Source organism: Pieris rapae, chromosome 3 (assembly GCF_905147795.1).
Source record: "Pieris rapae chromosome 3, ilPieRapa1.1, whole genome shotgun sequence".
NCBI classification, from domain to species: Eukaryota; Metazoa; Arthropoda; class Insecta; order Lepidoptera; family Pieridae; genus Pieris; species Pieris rapae.
Genome location: NC_059511.1, coordinates 3278480 through 3298811, shown reverse-complemented (window position 1 = coordinate 3298811; position 20332 = coordinate 3278480). Strand labels below are relative to the sequence as shown.

Here is a 20332-nt window from a genome sequence, read left to right as displayed (position 1 = left end):
ACGCTTTGAAGGCGCAAAGCCCGCAATTCGTAACACATAATGGTCACAATATATACAGTATATATCTAACAACTGCAACGTATACTCCAAAATACACTTTATTCAAACAAAACCATTATCGTTTACACTGAAATGGTTAACCATAACATCCTAAACTTCCCTTTTCCCAACAAATTGATTAATTGCGCACAAATTACATAGAATTTGAGCCATCCGAATATCTGAAATGGCGCGCGTAACAAGTACGAATGTTTCTCAGTTCGAGACAGACTATCGGACAGCGTGAAAGGGCGGGAAAATTTTCATGACCCGCGATCTTCACATGTTTATTTTGGTGTTGTGATTCAAAGCAAATGGATTTAAACAATAATGGTGAGTTTTTATGTGTTGAAGATAGGATTGTGATATCAGTATCTATTTAATTATGGAGAGACACAGATATATAAGTAAATTAATTATATATAATCCTTAGTGGAGGTCTCATGATGTATATTAAGTGTATTAATAAGTAATTAATTTATACACACTAAGAGCAGATTTAAGTAATGCGTAAGTAACACGTGTTATATACATCGGGAGCTAATGAATAAATGTTATGTCAAAATTTACTATATGAGTAAAGAAAATATTGAGTGATCATTGAAAAAATAAAAATAGCTTTAAAGCTACTAGAAATAATTGTTATTACTTTCACTTTATTAAACCAAGTGACAGCATACACTTTATATTTCAGCTATAATTATGTAATGTGCTTGTACGAGATAAACCTTACTATGTTAGTTAGTAGAGGAAATATATTAGAAGAAATATTTTGACAGTTCCTGTTGAAGTATCATCAGTTTTTTTAATAATTACGTTGAAATACATCTAACAAACAACATTATATAACAAATGTTATCTTATAGTTTTATAGATATATTACTAGTAGTCTCAGAAAAATACTGCAATGCCTGGTACATATATATATGTATACAATTTATTGAGTTGAGGCAAGTGCATACACTTTCGAGGCAAACTTCATAATAAAAATTAATATGATAACTTCATCTTCAACATTGAGTTTGAGTTGTATTTCTTTCTTTTCATATAAAGGTTAGATTTTCTGGTCACAATTATGCTTTATTTCAATGTTGATTGAAGTCTACGTGATAAAACTATTCTTCGCCGGGCATTATTGAGTACAATTGATGATTGCGTAATTTCCTCTATTTGACTGTTTGCTGTTTGTAATATCTTCCATCTTTTTACGATTGAATTGATATAATTTACATTTTGATTATTTACTATTTGTTAATCTGTGTCCCTCAAAGGTAAATGAGGCCTATTTTTTATATAGTAGCTAATATATATAAAAAATGTGCCTCATATAATGCATGCCTAATGGCCTATAGTAGCTAATCATCCTCTTGTGTCTGAAGTAAATATTTCACCGAATTGAATTCAAAACCTTAACATTTATATCATAACATTTATTCCGTATTTGTGAAAATAGCTTCTTAACCAAAAAAGAAATATTAAGATATTTTCGGATAAGCAATATGATTTTCAATAGATACTTATTGAAAAAGATACGATACAAAAAGGCTATAGAAACCCTTAAGAAATACGATTTCTAAACAAGACAGCCGACAGGCAGTCTAGGTAATTTATTTGTGGTATTACAAGACGTAAAATATCGGAGCTAAATATTAATAGTGTATAAGAGTCGATCCATTACCATATTACGACATAATAATTTTTTTGGTATTCATTTGCAAATTTTCTTAAGATTAACAGTAAATCATTCTATATTAGTAGGTAATGTACTGAGTGAAGCTAAATAAACACTGTTGTGGTTTTTGTCTAAAAACATTACAAGTAATAGTTTAATATTTGATGAATTGTGTAAGTTATGTTTCTCCATTTCTGTGGTATGTTTTTTGAAAAACATTCCGATGAATCAGTTTCATAACATAATTCCTATACTCAACATATATTTGTAAGTTATGTACAAACGTAGATAGGGCCATGTACAAACTTACATGGCGTAATAATTTAAATATTTTTGTAAAAAGCTGTGAATACTCTGTTTATTCATTCAGTACGCGGTTACGGCAGTGTTTGAGTAATAAAAAGATGTAATTTATCGCTTACGTGTAGTGGGACGTGTATACAATACAACAATTTAACGTAGCGGATTGCATTACTTACTGATAAAAGACATCAAACGTAGTAATAATACATAGTGGCAAGTTAACCTTATGAATTTTTATCAAAAGAATATTCATACTTGAGAAATATATAAATTGATTTCTATCCAAAATTTAAGAAGCTTGGACTAAACGGAAATGTCTGTGTAATGTTAAATGATATTTGCCTTTGTAATCCTTGTGGAGCTTCTTAGCTTTGTGTCATATCTTATTTCTGTGACATGGGACAGTCCTATTTTTATATTTCTTTTTTCCAGCATATTTGCCAATGTAATTCACCGCATATTATGATTTTACATTTTGTAAAAAATATACTCTAATATCGCAATTATAATCGAACACTTTGAAGGGATGTCAATCACTTTAAAGTGTTCGATTATAATTTACATTTAAATTTATTTAAATTCACACTACCGTAGACCTAAATATTACTCAGCAAAGATTATCCTAGAACACTTTATTTGCAGGTAGAAAAGTGTGTATTTTTTGTAACCTATCAATAGAAATAATATATGTATTTATTTGTCCTTCGATCGGTATAAGCTAACATTGGTATCAGTCATCCGTAAATCCTTGTAAATTAAATTGACCGCAGCACTACCAAAGTTAAACTACTTGTAATTAAATCAGTCGTAATTAGAAGAGGAATTAATCTTTGTACGGTAGAACTCATTAAATGAGCTTTAGATGAGATTTCTGCTTACAAAACAATTGTTTACCTGTACATTCTGATTCCATGTTAAAGAGCAAGTCCTCGGGGCAATGTAGGATTATGTTTAGACAGCTTGATTAAATATGCAAACAGATGTGTTTCTCTTCAAAAAACACTATTTAATATTAAGCAAGTATTTTTGTACCATTCATGAAGCTATTATTTAAATTGAACTATTACACACACACATTCACATACCCCATGTGGTTTCTTTAAAATATACTGTGATAGATATGTCTACAAATTTACTTCTTTTTGTTAACGTTACAACGTACTATAACCATAATTGTCTATTCTCTATTATTTATAATCTTTTGTCGATCCGAAGTGGTGGAGGCCTGATGATCTGTAACACAGGTGCTCTAGCCTTTAGCAGGCAGTCTCACATAAACAATAATTTTCCATCTTTATCATGTATAAAGCTTTGTAAGAAAATAAAGATTATTATTTACTAGATTTCAATTGCATACAAACACATCAAAGTCGGTATCGCTATCTCTAATGAAGTTTCAGACCCGATTAGAATCACTGATACTATGTAGAAAGCTTTCAGCTTATAATTACGAAATTAAAACAACTAGTACTGATACTTGTGTGAACACGTTTACCCGTTTGACTTCCTTCGGACAAGCAATAAGCTGGGGCGGCCATAGAGCGGGTAGAAAATAACAACAACACTATAAGGCTTTCGATTTTCGATACCCTTTAGGGTAGACTACTCTTGGGTCGATAAAGATTTAAGTTGGCTCCTAGTAGACACTGGTGACCCCAGAGCTGGCACGTTCCTGGCTCAAGGAATAAGTATCGTAATACAGCGGTAGATTGCCACAGGGACCAAACTTTATAAATTTGATTTGATTTTCTTTTTAATAATTTTTGATTATTTTTATTATTACTTTGTAGGTTAAGAAAATTGTAGATACTGTATACTGTATTGTCAATAAAATTACTTACTACCAGTACTTATTACTTAAAGCAATATATTATATATTGACTACTGCTATTGTATACAATTATTGCAATATGTATATAGATACAAAATCCATAAAATATGTCTGTGAACTCACGTTATAATATGAACTAAACTTGGTTTATATTTGCGGTGTCTACACATTTGCCACAATCCCTGTCTCATTTTACTACTCGTGCGACATAATTGCTAGCTTGTCCGAATTGAAAAATTATATTTATTTATATAGGGCCAGCGGAGTACCGCGGAGTGGCCCTGAGACGAAAACTGTGTCTTGGCCTCCGAAGGGAGAAAGTTCCATCGCTCCCTGTCCTTTTATTTTTTTTATTAGCCGTTCAATTAACAGCCTAGCCGTTTAACTAGCGGTCTGAAAGATATTGAGCCAATTGATTAAACAGCTAGGCAAATTACTTGGATCGATGTCGTTCCAAGTACTTGCCTAGCCTGCTCTCGACACAAATCTCTTCAAACAGTTAATATGACGTCGGCAAACCGCAACGAAAAACAGTAGTGACTATATAATGTGAATTTGAATCAAGCAATTTAATTTGAAAGAAATATTTTGTATTACATCTTTGTTATTTCTGTCAAATAATGAATCTATCGTACGAATGGCCCAAGCATTAGCTAGCCTGTTTATAAAATGTTGTAACAAACGCTACGACTGAATATCTTTCAGGCCGTTGGTTTAACGGCGATGTTTAATTAAAAGGCTAGGCTGTTAATTGAACGGCTAATTAAGCTAGTTGGCTGCGACATCTACATATAAACTTTAGCTACATGCTTAGAAAACGACTTAGGATTTCAATCTTGGTGCTTGGACATAAATAAATTAAAGTAAATTTGAAATTACTTTTAGTTTTTTTAATATTTCAGTGGAATAGCGTAAGAGTCGGTGATAACTTCTCACTGTGACCCTAACAAACTTTATGGGTCGGTAATTATTACTTTATAACCAAGTATAATGTTTTATTGATCCATAAAAAATAAATAACACTTGATCAAGTATAATTACTTATCCTAATGAAAATTAACTGATTGGGAGCTCTAGTAGAATTAGGAAACTCATTAGTTATTTTATTTTGAATACATACCTTAGTTATGATACATATCTGCAGTAAATTAACTAAACTAACTAACTAAATTTAATAAAGAAATGACAAAAAAGAAGTAAACCAGTTAAAATTTAATGTCGTTAATAGTTGGTATTGGTAATTCACACGAGTAGAACGAAAAATGTGTTTATTCATTATAACAATACAATGGGTGAGATTTCGGAACCCTTTTAAGTAAAAAATATTTGTGTTAGAGTTCCCAGCTTATGAAAAACACATAACAGACAGAAGAAAAAAAGATAAACATAATAGTTACTTCCATATTTCTTTCTAAATTACATTTTTGCTTTATTTAGCTTTTACAAGAACTTCTTCTCTCAATTTATTTCACGAGTATTAAAGTTTTGTTTCGGGGGGAGGCCTTTGCCCACAGAATCAGTTATCGTTGATTAACAAAACCAATAGCTATAATGTATATATTTTGTATTCTGATATAAGGCTATAAATAAAAAAAATAAGAAACTTTTGTTCGTATATGTTTTGCTTCTCTGACGTCATGTCATATACATGACATCAGACAAAATAATGAATTTTATTCTTTTCTCGGGCATACGCCTAATTTGTTCACGGAGTATGTTTAACTGTATCGTATAGTGCATTCTTTGGATTCGTTGATAGCATTAGTTCATTTCATCTGTTCTATTTTTTCTATAAATTGCGCTTTTTACATTTTCATAGTATACCACTGAGCGATATTACAATGATGTAAAAAATAATTTAAATATGATCTGATTTATCGTTCACTTATACATACAGACATGAGAAATAACAGCTTCCGATGAAAAACATTTACGCAACCTCTATTTACTCGGGTAGAAAAGCTTTGACATGACTGAATGAAGCCTTTATTTTTCACATTTACAATTTGTTAACATCAACAAATATTTCAAATAAAATATTTGACATTGAGCAGTAATGGCTTTATTAAATATTTGAAATATTTTAATTTTGTATGTATACAATTATTGTTTCCAAACTCAATAATACTTAGTTGCGTGTCTACTACAGCTAGAACAGTGAGGCTTGACCAAAGACTCAGTGGGACCGGACTATTATCTAATTTATTAATTTATCATATCGTAAGTTCATAAAGGGATATATGACAAGTAAATAAAGATAACATATGTAAGGTTTTATTTTAAAATTCATGTTTGGTTTAAAAGCCTCAACATACTTAAAAAAGTACCTCGAGGCTGACAAACAACTTGTTTGTCAAAATCTCTTAAACAAGAAACTGAAGCAATTTTCCTTTGCAGCACTCAGGCGGGATCATTTTACGTAAGTGAGCCGAGCTCAAACATATTCTCCGAGCCAAAGCCATGAATACTTATTGAAGAAAAATGGCTTATGAAGAAAATAACACATCAAATATTACGCAGGCTTTGACGAATTTGTTCGAGGAAGTGTTGTTCGCAACTGAGAGCCCTGGTGGGAATAAAAGTATAAATGTCTCTCAATTTTTATCAGCACTGAAGGACCGGTCCACGAGGCACAATCAGGATATAGATTTTGGGACATTGGTGAAATTGGTAGACGGATGGCGGACAAAATTGAACCTAACAAAGAACTCAGAGCCGTTGTGTAATTATTGCGATGGTAATTTCAGAGATCTTGTCCTTGCTTACAATAGCATACACGGATACATAAGCCTAATTGTGAGTATAATTTATTTTGTATTAAACAGGTTTTAGCATATTTTAACATACATGATATTACAATTCCAATCTCGCTAAAAATAATTTACACAAACCACAGTATTTAAAAGTTTTATGTAAAAAAGCGTCTTATGCTAAAGGAAACACAAATAATGAACAATTTCGCTTATACTACTACCTACTCCTCCTACTCTTTGTATTTAACACAGATAGTACAATATCATTATATAACGTCGCAATTTCAGACGCTTTTTACAACTTTGCCGTACTTTATGGCTCGGTTATGGTTAATAAAAATTAAATAATATGCATTGAACGAGTCTTGTTTTATGAAATTGAGATTAAAAGGATTTTCTTTATAAGCTCAAAGAGAGGAGATTTCAGGAGATGTGAGTTTAATATTACTACCTAAATGGGAAAATTTATTTAGGGATTCTATTGTTATCCTTTAGTTGTGTATATAAAAAAATAAGTAAATAATATAATATTTTGAAAGTATTTAGAATTACGAGTTATGTGATTCTGCTGAAAAGTATAATTGAACTATTTAAAAGAAGAACACTTTCACAAGGTTCTATTTACTGTGTCTATGTAAATGGCGCTATACATTATGTAAATAAATGTACCCATAAGTAAAGTACGTTTTAGCTATAAACATGATTTATATTATAAAGACTATGTATGTAGCGTATTATGTATATATTTTAACAATATCTTTAAGAGTCAATTTCTTAATGATCGACTGTAAACATCGACTTGTTTGTATATGCTCGTAACGAGTCTGTAAGTGATATCGACATCAATTAGCCTGTTATTTGTTTGTTTATGATGACGAAATTTTTGACCTAATAAAGAGATAATGTTCTGAAACAGAGCAATTATTTAATGGACTGACAGTTTATAGTTATCTGTATGGAAGAGCACAAAATCTAAAAATTTACAATTACTATTAAATATCAAATGATTTTTAAACTATTTCGACCGTTACATATTAACGTCATCCTGACATTGACAGGAATGACAAGGTTGTCTTGGAGAATGTTAGATATTCTGTCTGTGTTTAGTCGTCGATAAACACATAAATATGTAAGAAGCGCATACTGAAAAACAATTCAGTTGACTTTTCTAAATACCGTCTTACTAAAATTAGATTTTTGAACATTTCGTGATTATTTAATCAAGGTCGAAAGATAATGTTATTTTTTTATGGAAACGTATTATAATAATTACTAACTTGTAATTTATGAAATTTGCTTTAATATTTCATTTCTTAAATTATCGTTTTGCTTATCCTAATACTATTCCTTATACCAGAGGCAATATTAAACATGCTGTGTTTATGTTTTTATTATCTTAAAATGTAAACTTATAGGACCTAAATATATAAAACCTAAACCATATTCGTTCTTCAATTGGTTGCAAACTGTGCGTGCTACATCACACTATCTGAAGCTTAAATATTACATCTGCATTGTGTGACATTGCATTTATGTTTGAACCTGGTTCACGTTATAAATAGAATTCCTTATTTAAATTTGTTTATATCACTTCTTTTCTGTAGGCACTTTATATTTTAAGTTAGAACTCATATACTAACTGTATATTTCTAATTAGAGATTTGGTTATCAGGAGCCATACAGGTTTAGAAACTTACGTATTGTATAAAAATTATTTTTATGACTAAGAGCTAATAATAAATATGGTTCTCATTACGGAATAGAAACTAGATAATGATTCGTGGAATATGTCTGGCTCTTCGATGTTGGACGACAAGACATGGCAGATAATAGTAGCTGTGTATTTGTTGTATAATTTGTGTATTCAGATTCCATTTTTATCGAAGACTCACACAATAAACGTGTTTTGAAAGCATTTACGTCCTGATAACTTAAGCACATCAAGAAAGAAAGAAAGAACTTTATTAGACACAATATACAGAAATGTTTCGATAAAGTAGAGTCCACTGGCCCCCACACTAGGATTCCCTGTGATGGAGCCGCATCAAATGGACCCGCGTTCTGTATTTACTGAAAGTTGAAGCACGGGGCAAGTCCTTTACATATTACACTTATATATCGACCATTAGTAACCTCGTCACGTTCGAATTTGTGTAGTGGGGTAAAGTTTTACGCAATGACTAGACTCATTAACCGGACACAAACATCCGTATTCCTGAATACTTCGTATTCGCGGCAATAATGAATATTGGTTTATACGACGATACTTATCTTATTTAGTTCCCAACAAGCGACTTACGTGACACATTCAAGAAAATAAATCACCTTAGTCTTAGCCAATACGCGAGTAACGAAAATATATTAACTCGTAAATAACATTTATCAGACGAAGTGCTTACACAATGTTAAAAATAAATGGCAACATCTATAACAAATCATGCGCAAATTCGATAAAAAACAACAACTAAGTCCAAAATAAATTTATTTTTCGCAAACACAGTAAAGCGATATGAAGTATTTTTTCTGATTGAAAATAAAATATTTTTTTTTTTTTAATTAAATAAAGTTAATCGAACTTTTAATGTAAAAGATAGTAGTTTTCAGAAATGTATACTAGAGGAAGTATACATAGTAGTAGAAAACTATTTATAAGCGCTTTAGAATACAATAGAATGGATTTTAAAATAGCGTTGAATACTTTGTAAAGCTTAAATAGAAAAATTTATACCAACTCGCCAACACTACTCAAATAGAATTATAAAGTTTCCTAGGCTTTTCCTGCGGGAAGTCTCTGTATTTACAAGCATAGAAAAGTGGAACAATGAAAACCAAACAAAGATATATTGGTTTTATAGACTACTTATCAATAGCGCAAGAAAACTTATTGAATAATTTCAAAAGTTTGTATACTCGTTATATATTTTCCTAGTATGTTCTGCAAGAATCCAACGAATTGGAGACCAAGATGATGATATAAAATTTTAAGTAATTGGGAAAGCCTCTTCATTCATTTTTTAGTAACTTCCGTCACGCCCTGCTCTTCTCTAGCAGCGGCCGAGGGCCTCAAATTTTACATGTACACTTATGAACGTCAAAAAGAGAAATATACATTCAATGCTTCTAATTTTACATTTAATGCCAGTCAAATCAAGGGCGTAGAACGGAAGAGAAGAACTGGCAATAAACGCTACTTAACAAGTTATAGACATTGTCATAGTTATCATAATATGAAGCGCGTAGATAGCATCCAATAATTTATATTATGATTTATGTACTTCATCCTAAAGCCAATTACTGAGTTGAAAGTTTCTCATAGTAAATTAAGTAATTTAGTTAAAGTTCAAAATTAGAACCCCACTCAAAGTAAATTATGCAATCAACTTTAGTTTTATGTCGCGCTATTGCTTTGGGAAACGAGCGCAGACTCTCTTCTCTGTGTGTGTTTTAAAATAGTTTTGGTTTTTTATCCTTTTTTGTACTGACTTCCTTAAGACATGTAAAATGAGCATGTACACAGTCAGAAAATAATGATTGTATTTGGTTTGAAAATATTTTTTTTTTTTCTAAAATACACTAACTTAATAGTAAAGAGAATTAATACAATACAATAATTATAATAATAAATGCATTAATTTATCTCCCTATTCTATGGTGCACCTTATGTATCAAGCTACCCAAAGAAAATTACTCAAATAAAGCTCAAAATCTCAATTAAAAATCAAACAAAATATTCTCCTTACAATGTTACGCAAATTCCAAAACTATATAATTAAGTAAATTTCACAAAGAAAATCCAAACACAGAACCGAACTCACTCACTCACACAAATCTCAAATCCGACAATCACTGAATTGGAATTGGTCATTTAAGTGTTCAGTTATTTACAGTGTACAAGTAAACACACAAGTGAATATGAAAAGTCATTCTTTGTCTGTATGGCCCCCACTCTCGCGGATTCTCGATCCGCCCTTGGCCTATTTAAGTAAAGTTGCGAGGACAGGTTGACAGAAAATTGCTATTGGCTCGAACTCCTAGCATGAAACTTGATTTTTGTGCAGGTATGCGTTTTCGGTTCATTAGCAAATGCGCTGAATGTGGCTGTGCTGACAAGACGTGACCTCGCTGCGGCTCCAATCAACAGACTGCTCAAGTGGCTCGCCGTGGCTGATGTGTTTGTTATGATGGAGTATGTCCCCTTCGCAATTTATAGGTATTTGGTGAGTATGATCATATTTATAAAGTATTACAGTGTACAAGTATAAAGTATTATAAATATGATAGTGTAGATTTGTGTGTATTTATTATTATTGTGTTTGTGTATTCTTTTATCTTGTTTTCTTTTTTGTCTTGTATAGTTTTAAAACGTTGCTGTTGTTAATAGTTGGTGCAAATACATTAAATATATGTATCGAAATGAGCATTTTGATCTAGTGGATTAGGAGTGCGACTATCATTCCCGGCTGTGTACCAATGGATTTTCTATGTGCCCATTTAGGCTTGTACGGTGAAGACAACATCGTGAGAAAATCGGGAAGACTTACACCTAAAATTCAAAGTTGTGTTTCAGGAAATGTGCGTTGATCAACCTATGTAGAGGTTGTAGCGCCGTTGGTAAACAATTAGAACTTTAATTAAAAATGTTTGAATAAATTAAAATTACCATACAAATTTATACTGTGGACAGAGGGTCCACAGTATAAATTTGTCCAGAAGTTTAAAAAAAAATCATTGTAAAATCTCCGTTATTATATTTCATTATTATTTTTACTTTAATGGATCTTTACAGTATTTTTTATCTTTGTAGACATAAATCGGAATGAGGATGGTACGGAACTGTAAAAAAACGTCAATATCGATACAGATTTCCCCATAAAAACATAAACTTTACCCAAATAGAACCTATTCCTCTTAAAAGCTCACTTTCACTTAAAAGTGTCGGTGTGAGTGATAGTTATATCGGTATCGGTTTCCAGGTGACATTTTCCTTTGTCGTAAAAAAGTGTTAATTGCATGCTTTTCTATTAATATCTTTTAATGCCCATTTGGGGCAGAGGGTATGTCATGAGTGTTTCAACTTTCCGGCTCTCTTTGCTCTTGTAATCACAAAAAACCGGAGTACGACGTTATAGCAATAGTCTTACATTTCATTGAAATATAAATCTTAAACTTATAAATCAATCAATATTGTAACAGAGCGCCGTCTAGACATATCTTCTAAGGATATAAATCAACATGGTTCTTTATTTAACACCTTGAAAGAAACTATTTGTTACACGGGTCGCCTTGAAGAAATTCCTTTAGTTTATTCTGAACTTATATCCAGAGTTGCTTTGCTCTTTCGCGAATTTTGTAAACGTTTTTGACATTCATAAGCATGCCTTAAGTCGCATCTAAATTGAATAAATACATTTTAATTTGATTTGAGTTCAACATATCAAGACAAGTTTCAACCTAGCTTATTATACTAGACCATAAGAGAACAATTATAAATAACTTATTATTATACATTATGTTAATGTTCTTATTATATGACATGAAAATGATGACAATTTTTATATTGGTTATTGTGCGGATTTTTATAATTCATCGATTGAACTAATTTAATACTTTATTTACGATTCTAAACGATTTATTTATTTAAGAAATATGTATAGTCAAATGATACATTTAACTTTTAAAAGTAAAATATATAGGTTTTCTAATCAATTATTATTTTTCTCTTATTATATTTTGTACTGATTAGTCGTCTCGTCTTTTGATTTTATATCTGATATTCTTTGTTAGGACCTGTGACTAAGAGGGTGTCAGAATCAATTTATTTTGAAATAATAGCCTGTAAAAGCCATAATGTGATTTATATTAAATTTAAGAAAGCTTTCTAATTCTAGTATCATATTACTTTAATATCAAATGGAATTTTTGTTTGAGAAAGTAACAGAGAAAAAACACAAAAATATCTACTGTATATTATTTATAAATAGTTTATACATAATTAACATTTTACAGATATTACCTGGACAACGTGAAATGCCATACAAGTGGGCAGCATATCTCCTATTTCACATGCACTTCGCGCAGATTTTCCACACAGCATCCATATGTCTTACACTTTCGTTGGCTGTTTGGCGATATATTGCTATAAAGTAAGTTTTATTTATTTTTCCGGCAACACAAAACTACTTGAACAGTGCTCTAGATTGAACCGTCTGACAAAATTAAAATAGATGAACAAATGCTTAAAATGTAGTAAAATAAAAGAACTTCTTTCTATTAATTAGCTACTCTAAGATTAAGTTGGCACCTGGTAGATAGAAACGGTGATTCTAGAACTGCGTAAACTGGGAGCTTTCTTTGCAAAGCTGTATTTAGCGCTAAAATTCTGCCATCATTGTAGGTAAACCAGTAAATTTAGTTTAGTGTTTCGTTAAGTACGTAAGTAAAAATGTTTGAAACCTAGATAGAGAAGAACTGAGTTCTGCACTTAAAAATAATCTCTCTACTCAGGAAATCTACCCCTTCATGAATTTATAGTTTCAACTGAATAACCATTTGCATTAAGCAAGAACCTTGTCCCGTAAACAGGGTAAAAGCTTATTATAAATAGAATATGTATTGTGATCTTACGTGGGTTGATAGAAGATATATCAACAATCAATATATACAAGATATACTGGTGTCTTGTAAAAATATCAACAATCAATTCTTAAAAAAAATATGTTTCTTTTCCTTTTTTTAAATTATGTGGACGATTACAGAATTAATTAATGCGTGTCGAATTTTTCCAAGACAATGCTAATCACAGCCTATAATGGCGGTTCTAAACATTTTCAGTGTTACCCACGTATTACCTACAATTTTGTTTTGACGAACAGTTTTTTTGCTATAGGTATTCAGATAGAAGCCACATATTGTGTACAGAAAGGCGTTGCAGTACAGCGATATTGAGCAGCTTTATAATACCACCTATCCTCTGTATTCCCACCTATATGGTAAGTATTTAGGCTCTTTCTTAATTATCTATATCAGTATTAAATGCACCACATAGTTTATCTATATATCTCTATATCAAAAAGAAATATCTATTATATTAAATTTTTAAATTACTATAAGTTCGTCAAGGGAGCATACAATATTTGAATATATGAAGTAAAAGTACAAGTGAAGCGGTATTTTATTCAAGCAATATTAACCTGACGTTCACATAGTTTATTGTGTCGCATCAAACGGGAATAATCCTACGTACGTACGTCAATAATAATAAGGCACACACTTAATAATAAATCGTAATTTTATATAGCTTATAACGCAACGTTGTGTATTTACCTTGAAACTAACCAACTCTTTTACTGCACATCAAAATAATAGTCAACAAGCTGAAATTTCACTACAATAGAAGTGTTAGAACAAGATATAATATATTTAAATACTTTTATAAGGCCGATATACAAAAAATAGTCTATGGTAATTATTTAATTAATTGGTTGGCACATAATTATATCCAATCGTAAGACAGCCACAGCCCTCTCAATACTATTTGAATCACATAATTCCTTAGATGTAAATAAAATATCAGTGGCGTTTCAACTTTTTTAGGTAAGGTCCTCAGATTTCTGTTCCTGTTTCAGGATCATTTAATCTAGCAGACAAATAGGTGATCAACCTACTGTGCCTGACATACTACGTCGACTTTTTGGGTCTAAGGCCAGCCAAAGAATGTTAGAATGTTAAATGCGCACATAGAAAGTTCATTGGTCGGTCCCTTTGGGCTCGACCTCAGGGATGTGAGTTGCAAGCTGAAGCCAACATTGCTTAGTTTACGTTAGATGTAAACAGTTTTAAAGAGAAAAACATAAATAAGACTTGTGAAATACTATAATAATATTATGAATAATAATATGAATACATGTGAAATTAAGAAAATCCAAGCAATTCATTAATAAAAAAAGTTATAAAAGTGTTTTAAAATAATACGCATTCGTGTTGTACTGTCAAATTGTGTTCACGATGGTATGAAGTTACTAAGTTGTAAACGACAAGACTAATTTGCTATCTATGAAAGAGCCGGATAAAATCGTCATAAAATACGACTATTAACTTACAAAAAACCTATTGAATTTCGCGAAAGCTTTACCGTCGAGCTCTCTCCCCTAAACATCAATCAAACGGCATCTTTCATTGATATTTCCTATTTTCTGATATCAATTTTCCTTTCATAGAATGAAAAAAAAAAGATAAATTTAATAAATAATAAGAATCTTTTGATCGTCCCCATCCTGGAATTACAATTTGATTACAATCCTTAACTTACTTTTTACTTACTTAATATATTAAATTTTTAAATATTTTTATTAAAATCTCTCCAAATCTCAGCTCAGCATCAGTCACTTGTTTTTACTTACATTTCTTAAGCAAAATGCCTCTTTTAAAACTCTGTCAATAATCGAAAGAAGTAACTACTAAATCCTAACCCCCACAGAGCCTACGATGTGTAAACGGGACTACAAAATTTTATCACAAGGTTCATTCTCGTAAATAGTTGTTAGTTGGGTATTTACTGGTTTAGGCTCTAAAACATGCTATAAACGCCATTTATTGTATTTGTAAGTAATTAAAATGTTTAAAAATGATAACATTTTTTATTAAAGGCTTGGGTTCATGTGATCAAAATTTGTTGCAGCAAGCTTGCGTAATATCATTGAAGGTTTTCAGCGAGTTCAGCAATTAATAGCCCTTATAATCTTGTACTTTTATTATTTGTTGTTTAACCAACTTTATTTTAACAGGTATTCGATATACACACAGCCGTGGTATTAGAGCCAAACGGACCAATGATTTTATACCACGTCGATTCAGATGAAGAAGGGCAATTGTTTAAGTTAAATTTTTGGGTCCACGCCGTTCTAATAAAGTTATTACCTTGTTGTATCCTGACAGTCATCAGTCTCTGGCTAATCAAGGAAGTTTACAGCGCAAACGAGCATCAAAAGAGAATTCGCGTAAACAATGCCTGTACAAATGACAAAGCAACGAAGCGTCAGTGTAAAGGGGATAAGCGAACGAACAGAACTACAAAAATGCTCGTTGCCGTGTTGCTTTTGTTTCTCGTCACAGAACTGCCCCAAGGCATCTTGGGCCTTATGAGCGGAGCATTAGGGCGATGTTTCTTTAAACGTTGCTACGATCTATTTGGCGAATTGATGGACGCGTTGGCGTTGTTGAATGGGGCCATTAACTTCGTGTTATATTGCTCTATGTCGAGGCAGTTCCGGATGACGTTTCGCCAGCTCGTGTGGCGAGCTCAACTACATAGGTGGCCGCCACCGATACCCTCGCACTCTGATGGATTGCACACGTACGTTTAATTCCTTTATTGTATTCAATAAACCATACCTTTGGCTTTTAATTTAATTTCAAACATTTTTTGACAAAAGCCTCCTCAAAATCCCGCTATACCTATCTGGGCTGTTCCACGCTCTGCCATGCACCATCTGTTTCCTTCTTGTCTATCATACGCGGCCCACCGCTTGACATTGGTAAAAGAACTATAAAATACAATTTAGTGGGATCCTCACTTATATGGATACTAAACCTACGCGAAGATATTATTAAAAAATAAACACTTCAATTAAATTATAAGAACTAAACAAAAATCGATTTCAAATTGTGCGTGGAGGAACTATGGATATCTAGTTCTTTCTCGTTTATTAGAATGTTCGATTACGATATCGGATATTTTGACCAAAATGGATCCGTTTCTCGGGGTAAAGGAGGGACAAATATAATGACGAGATCCCTGGAATATCACGAGAAATAAATTTTGTTGAAAGGTGGGGGCATTCAAGCTGATTCTAAAATATCTTAAATTCATATGATAAATTTATAATAATTAAATTTTACAGACCTTATTAAATCCATCAGTCTTGGTTTCAACGATTTATTTCAGATTTATGCGATTACCTTTATCTTTTTCACATCAACATTTTTTTCAGGGCCAAAACTTCAGTGCCATGAGAGAAGTTCGTACAAGAGAAACACACATACGTCATGCAACAGTTTGTGTGACGCACACCGCGGTTGTTTATGCACAGACGTCCTATTTTTAGACTAATTACTCTAAATTATAAACATGTAGCTCGTTGTTACCAAAGACTTTTTAATTTTTTCTCATCAAAATAAGCTTATAATATAAGATTTTCCTAGAAAAAGGTTCCTAGATTTCAGTTCAATTGTTTTCTGATTGCCCAAAAGACTTTTTTTTTGAGGGCAGATTTAGATACTACGAAGCACAAACGCGAACTACGACTCTGGTATGTCAATATTGAATACATTTTCGACGTATATATGTGAATCAGACTATATGGTAACTCTTGACTCTGAATCTGAACCAAAGTTACCAACTAAGATTTGGTTGTTGATGTTGAATATTGGAAGTAGCTTTTTTATTTTTTAATATTATCTTATTTGCAAAATGCGATATCCCAACGTTCTTATTTGCAAAAAGCGATATCCCAACGTTCCTGTGTGTGATTTCGATATACTTCTTTCAATGGCCGCTGTGCTGATAGAATCACGCAGCAGAAAATATTAATAACAATAATAACAAAAATCATTTATGCATATAGGTAACATAATGTACACTTATGAACGTCAAAAAGACATTAAATGATTCTAATTATACATTTACTGCCAGTTCTCAAATCAAGGGCGTAGAACGGAAGAGAAGAACTAGCAATAAACTCTCCGCCACTCTTTTTAATCGCCAAGTTTTTTTTACACAATGTTTGTATGGAGCTGCAACCATTAAACATATAGCTATATGTGTAATGGTTGCAGCTCCATAGGGAGTTTCAGTTGATTTTTTACTGGTTGTTTTTATTGCGACAATCTTAGTTTTAAGTGATTATACATAATTAAAAGGTGAAATCGACTCCTATATTATGTGTAAGTAAGATTTTGAGGATCGATATTAGAAATATATGACTTCTATGTAAAGTTCATCTGCTTCTGTCCGTGTTATTGAAGTAAGTAATTTCAGTAGATTTAAGATATTTGATAAAATAGCTTAGTTCATAAGGAATATGTATGATACTTGTTTCTCTTGTACGCGATTCATTGTAAAGCACAAAATGCTCATAGTAGTAAATACATTTCATGTAAAGACTACAAAAATTGTTAATAAATGTATGTTGGAAACTTGTTATTATTTTGAACCTTCATTTAACATTTAATTGATCAATCTACAGCAGTGATTCCCAAAGTCTTTATCGACCCCTAGGGGTCTATGACAACCTGCAAGGAGTCTACGTCAGTGAAAAAAAAATTGTGGTCGCAATAAATACATTTTGAACTTGTAAATCCAAAAAAATCAATTAATAAATCAACATGTGTTTTTACTCTAAGTTTTTAGCACAAAACTTCACTACACTGCAAAAATTTACAGGAAACCAATATCAGGTAAGTAGGGGGTCTACCCAACGCGGAAAAAGATGGCAAGGGGTCTACGACACAAAAAAGTTTGGGGAACTCTGATCTATATTAACCTCTAAAGTTACTGGACGGATAAAACTCTTTCACTGTAGTGTTGGCCTAGTTGATTCAACGTGCATCATCCCTGAGGTCGCTGAATGTCTACGGCGCATTTAACGTTCCCCGCTTTCCTCGCTTGTATACCCTAATTTAACGTAAGAAAACTTGCTTATCTTAAACCCAAAACGTTGACGGCGTGTATCAGGCATAGACAGCTGATACTTGTCTATTAGAAAAAGAGCATATACATGAAAGAGATTCTGCGACACAGACTTTTAAGATTGTAGCGTTGCGCTCTGGCTTTTTTCTATAGCCTGACAAACGTCGATGTTTGGGTCAAAGTTGTGACGATTTACTCACGATGATTTCCTATACCTTATACTCCTATTTGCGCACATGTGCGATGTTAGAATTTATATTAAAACAATGTCAAACATAAGTGTAAAGATCTAACACCGCGCAAAGAATGTTATGGAACTCAAACTATAATTTGCGATCTGCGAATCAGTACAATTAAGTCAAACCTTGAATCATAGCATCAAAAGTTTTTGTATTACTGAGTATATTTGCAACATCTCGAAATCAGATAGGTAGCTAATTTAGCACTTGAAGATCCTTCCTTAAGTTGGTAATAATATATATTTATTTATAAACTACTTTATTTGTAACCTATTTAGATAAATTAATTATAACTTTTAGTTCTGTTTTATTATTTTAATTTATTAGTTTAAATATATTATATAATTATTATTATAATAATAAATAAAATAAAAATAAATAAAATAAAAAAGCCTTTTTATTTCCTACAAATATAACTTTTTACATTGGCCCATCTCCAAACGCTTACTTATCTAATTAAAATTAATACCATCTTCATCTTATATATAATAATATAATAATAAAATAAATTATTAGTTTAAAACCCTATATATACTTTACAACGCTATATATACTTTTTCGGATGTCGAAAATTATTACTTCCGTTTAACACTAGACTTACACTACATAACGGAATACTTACATAATGGAAGCGTTGTATAATATATGTTCCCTTTTTTACTCTTGGCCTTTTGATACTGACTGTACTTGTATGAAACCGTACATAATTCATGCAAAACTCATATAAAATCAATTTCAATTTCATTCAAGACTATGAAACGTTACTCTCGTCTAACCGTAACCATGGCAACGCGAAGTTGGCATCCATATTTGAAATACGAGTATTCGCAGTTTTATATTATTATTGATATTTCGTTTTCCTTTGTTCTTTTGAAAACTGATTCAAGTAAATTATATTAGGGCCTGTTTCACAATGTATGGATAAAGTACCAAATAGATATGCAACATATAAATTATTCGACGAATAGCGATATCTGACAGTCGTAAAACGCGAAGATACTATTTATCCCACGAATAAGTAATAAATAGCTTATTTGGAACTTATCCGGTCATTGTGAAACAGACCTTTAGACTCATAAATTAGGCATATTGTTAGGATTTTAAGTTTTGCTACCGAAATGTAGGAAATCACTTCGATCTCGCAAAACGCATGACAAGCATTTTCCTCGCTTAGAGCATTAAGGTGTCAGACAAGCGACCGTCTAGACAGGTATTATTAAAATATTTATTCAAAATTGCATTTATTTCTGTTGAATATTAATGTCAAAAGTAAGTAACAAAATCTAATTAGGTTCTTAATTATTAATTTAGAACTATCAATTACTTTAAGAATTTTGAGATGACATACTTGACTTAATAAAAACTTTTATCTATATATATAAAAGAAAGTCGTGTTAGTTACACCACTTATAACTCAAGAACGAAAGAACAGATTTGAGTGAAAATTGGTATGGAGGTAGCTTAGAGCCAGGAGACGGACATAGGATACTTTTTATCCCGTTCGACAGCGTTCCCGTGGGACTTGACATGAAACGTCAGTCACTATAAAAAGTGGTATAACAAATAAGAATCAGACTTGGAATAATAAAACGCAAATGATAGCTATGTAATTGACGTATAATGACAGCTGTGTAATGACGTATATATGACAATTTGATATTTGTAAGAAATCAATATTCAAAATATTTCTATTAAATAAATACGTTTAATTATTTTTACAATTTACAATTTAATTATAATGATAGTGCTATTGCCCATTCGTATAAACAGTGAAGAGAACTATAAAACTCGGTATTGTCGTATGTATAC

The 20332-nt window shown here is 31.6% G+C and overlaps 1 protein-coding gene across 1 annotated transcript; it reads left to right on the top strand.

The window, feature by feature from the left end:
* Positions 1-238: 238 nt before the first annotated feature.
* On the top strand, positions 239-17180 carry LOC110992073 (G-protein coupled receptor dmsr-1). The gene is made up of 7 exons (XM_022257742.2): positions 239-372; positions 6243-6641; positions 10657-10815; positions 12605-12741; positions 13485-13587; positions 15382-15950; positions 16588-17180. Exons 2-7 carry the CDS (start codon positions 6327-6329, stop codon positions 16607-16609), a joined length of 1305 nt encoding a protein of 434 aa, XP_022113434.2. The 5' UTR covers positions 239-372; positions 6243-6326; the 3' UTR covers positions 16610-17180.
* The last annotated feature ends 3152 nt before the right edge of the window (positions 17181-20332 follow it).

Excerpts from the sequence above, each read along its gene's own strand:
- LOC110992073 (XM_022257742.2), top strand. The coding sequence starts at position 6,327 with ATGGCTTATGAAGAAAATAACACATCAAATATTACGCAGGCTTTGACG. Across the intron at positions 10,816-12,604 it reads TCGCAATTTATAGGTATTTG|ATATTACCTGGACAACGTGA; the intron begins GTGAGTATGATC and ends AACATTTTACAG. Across the intron at positions 13,588-15,381 it reads TCTGTATTCCCACCTATATG|GTATTCGATATACACACAGC; the intron begins GTAAGTATTTAG and ends TTATTTTAACAG.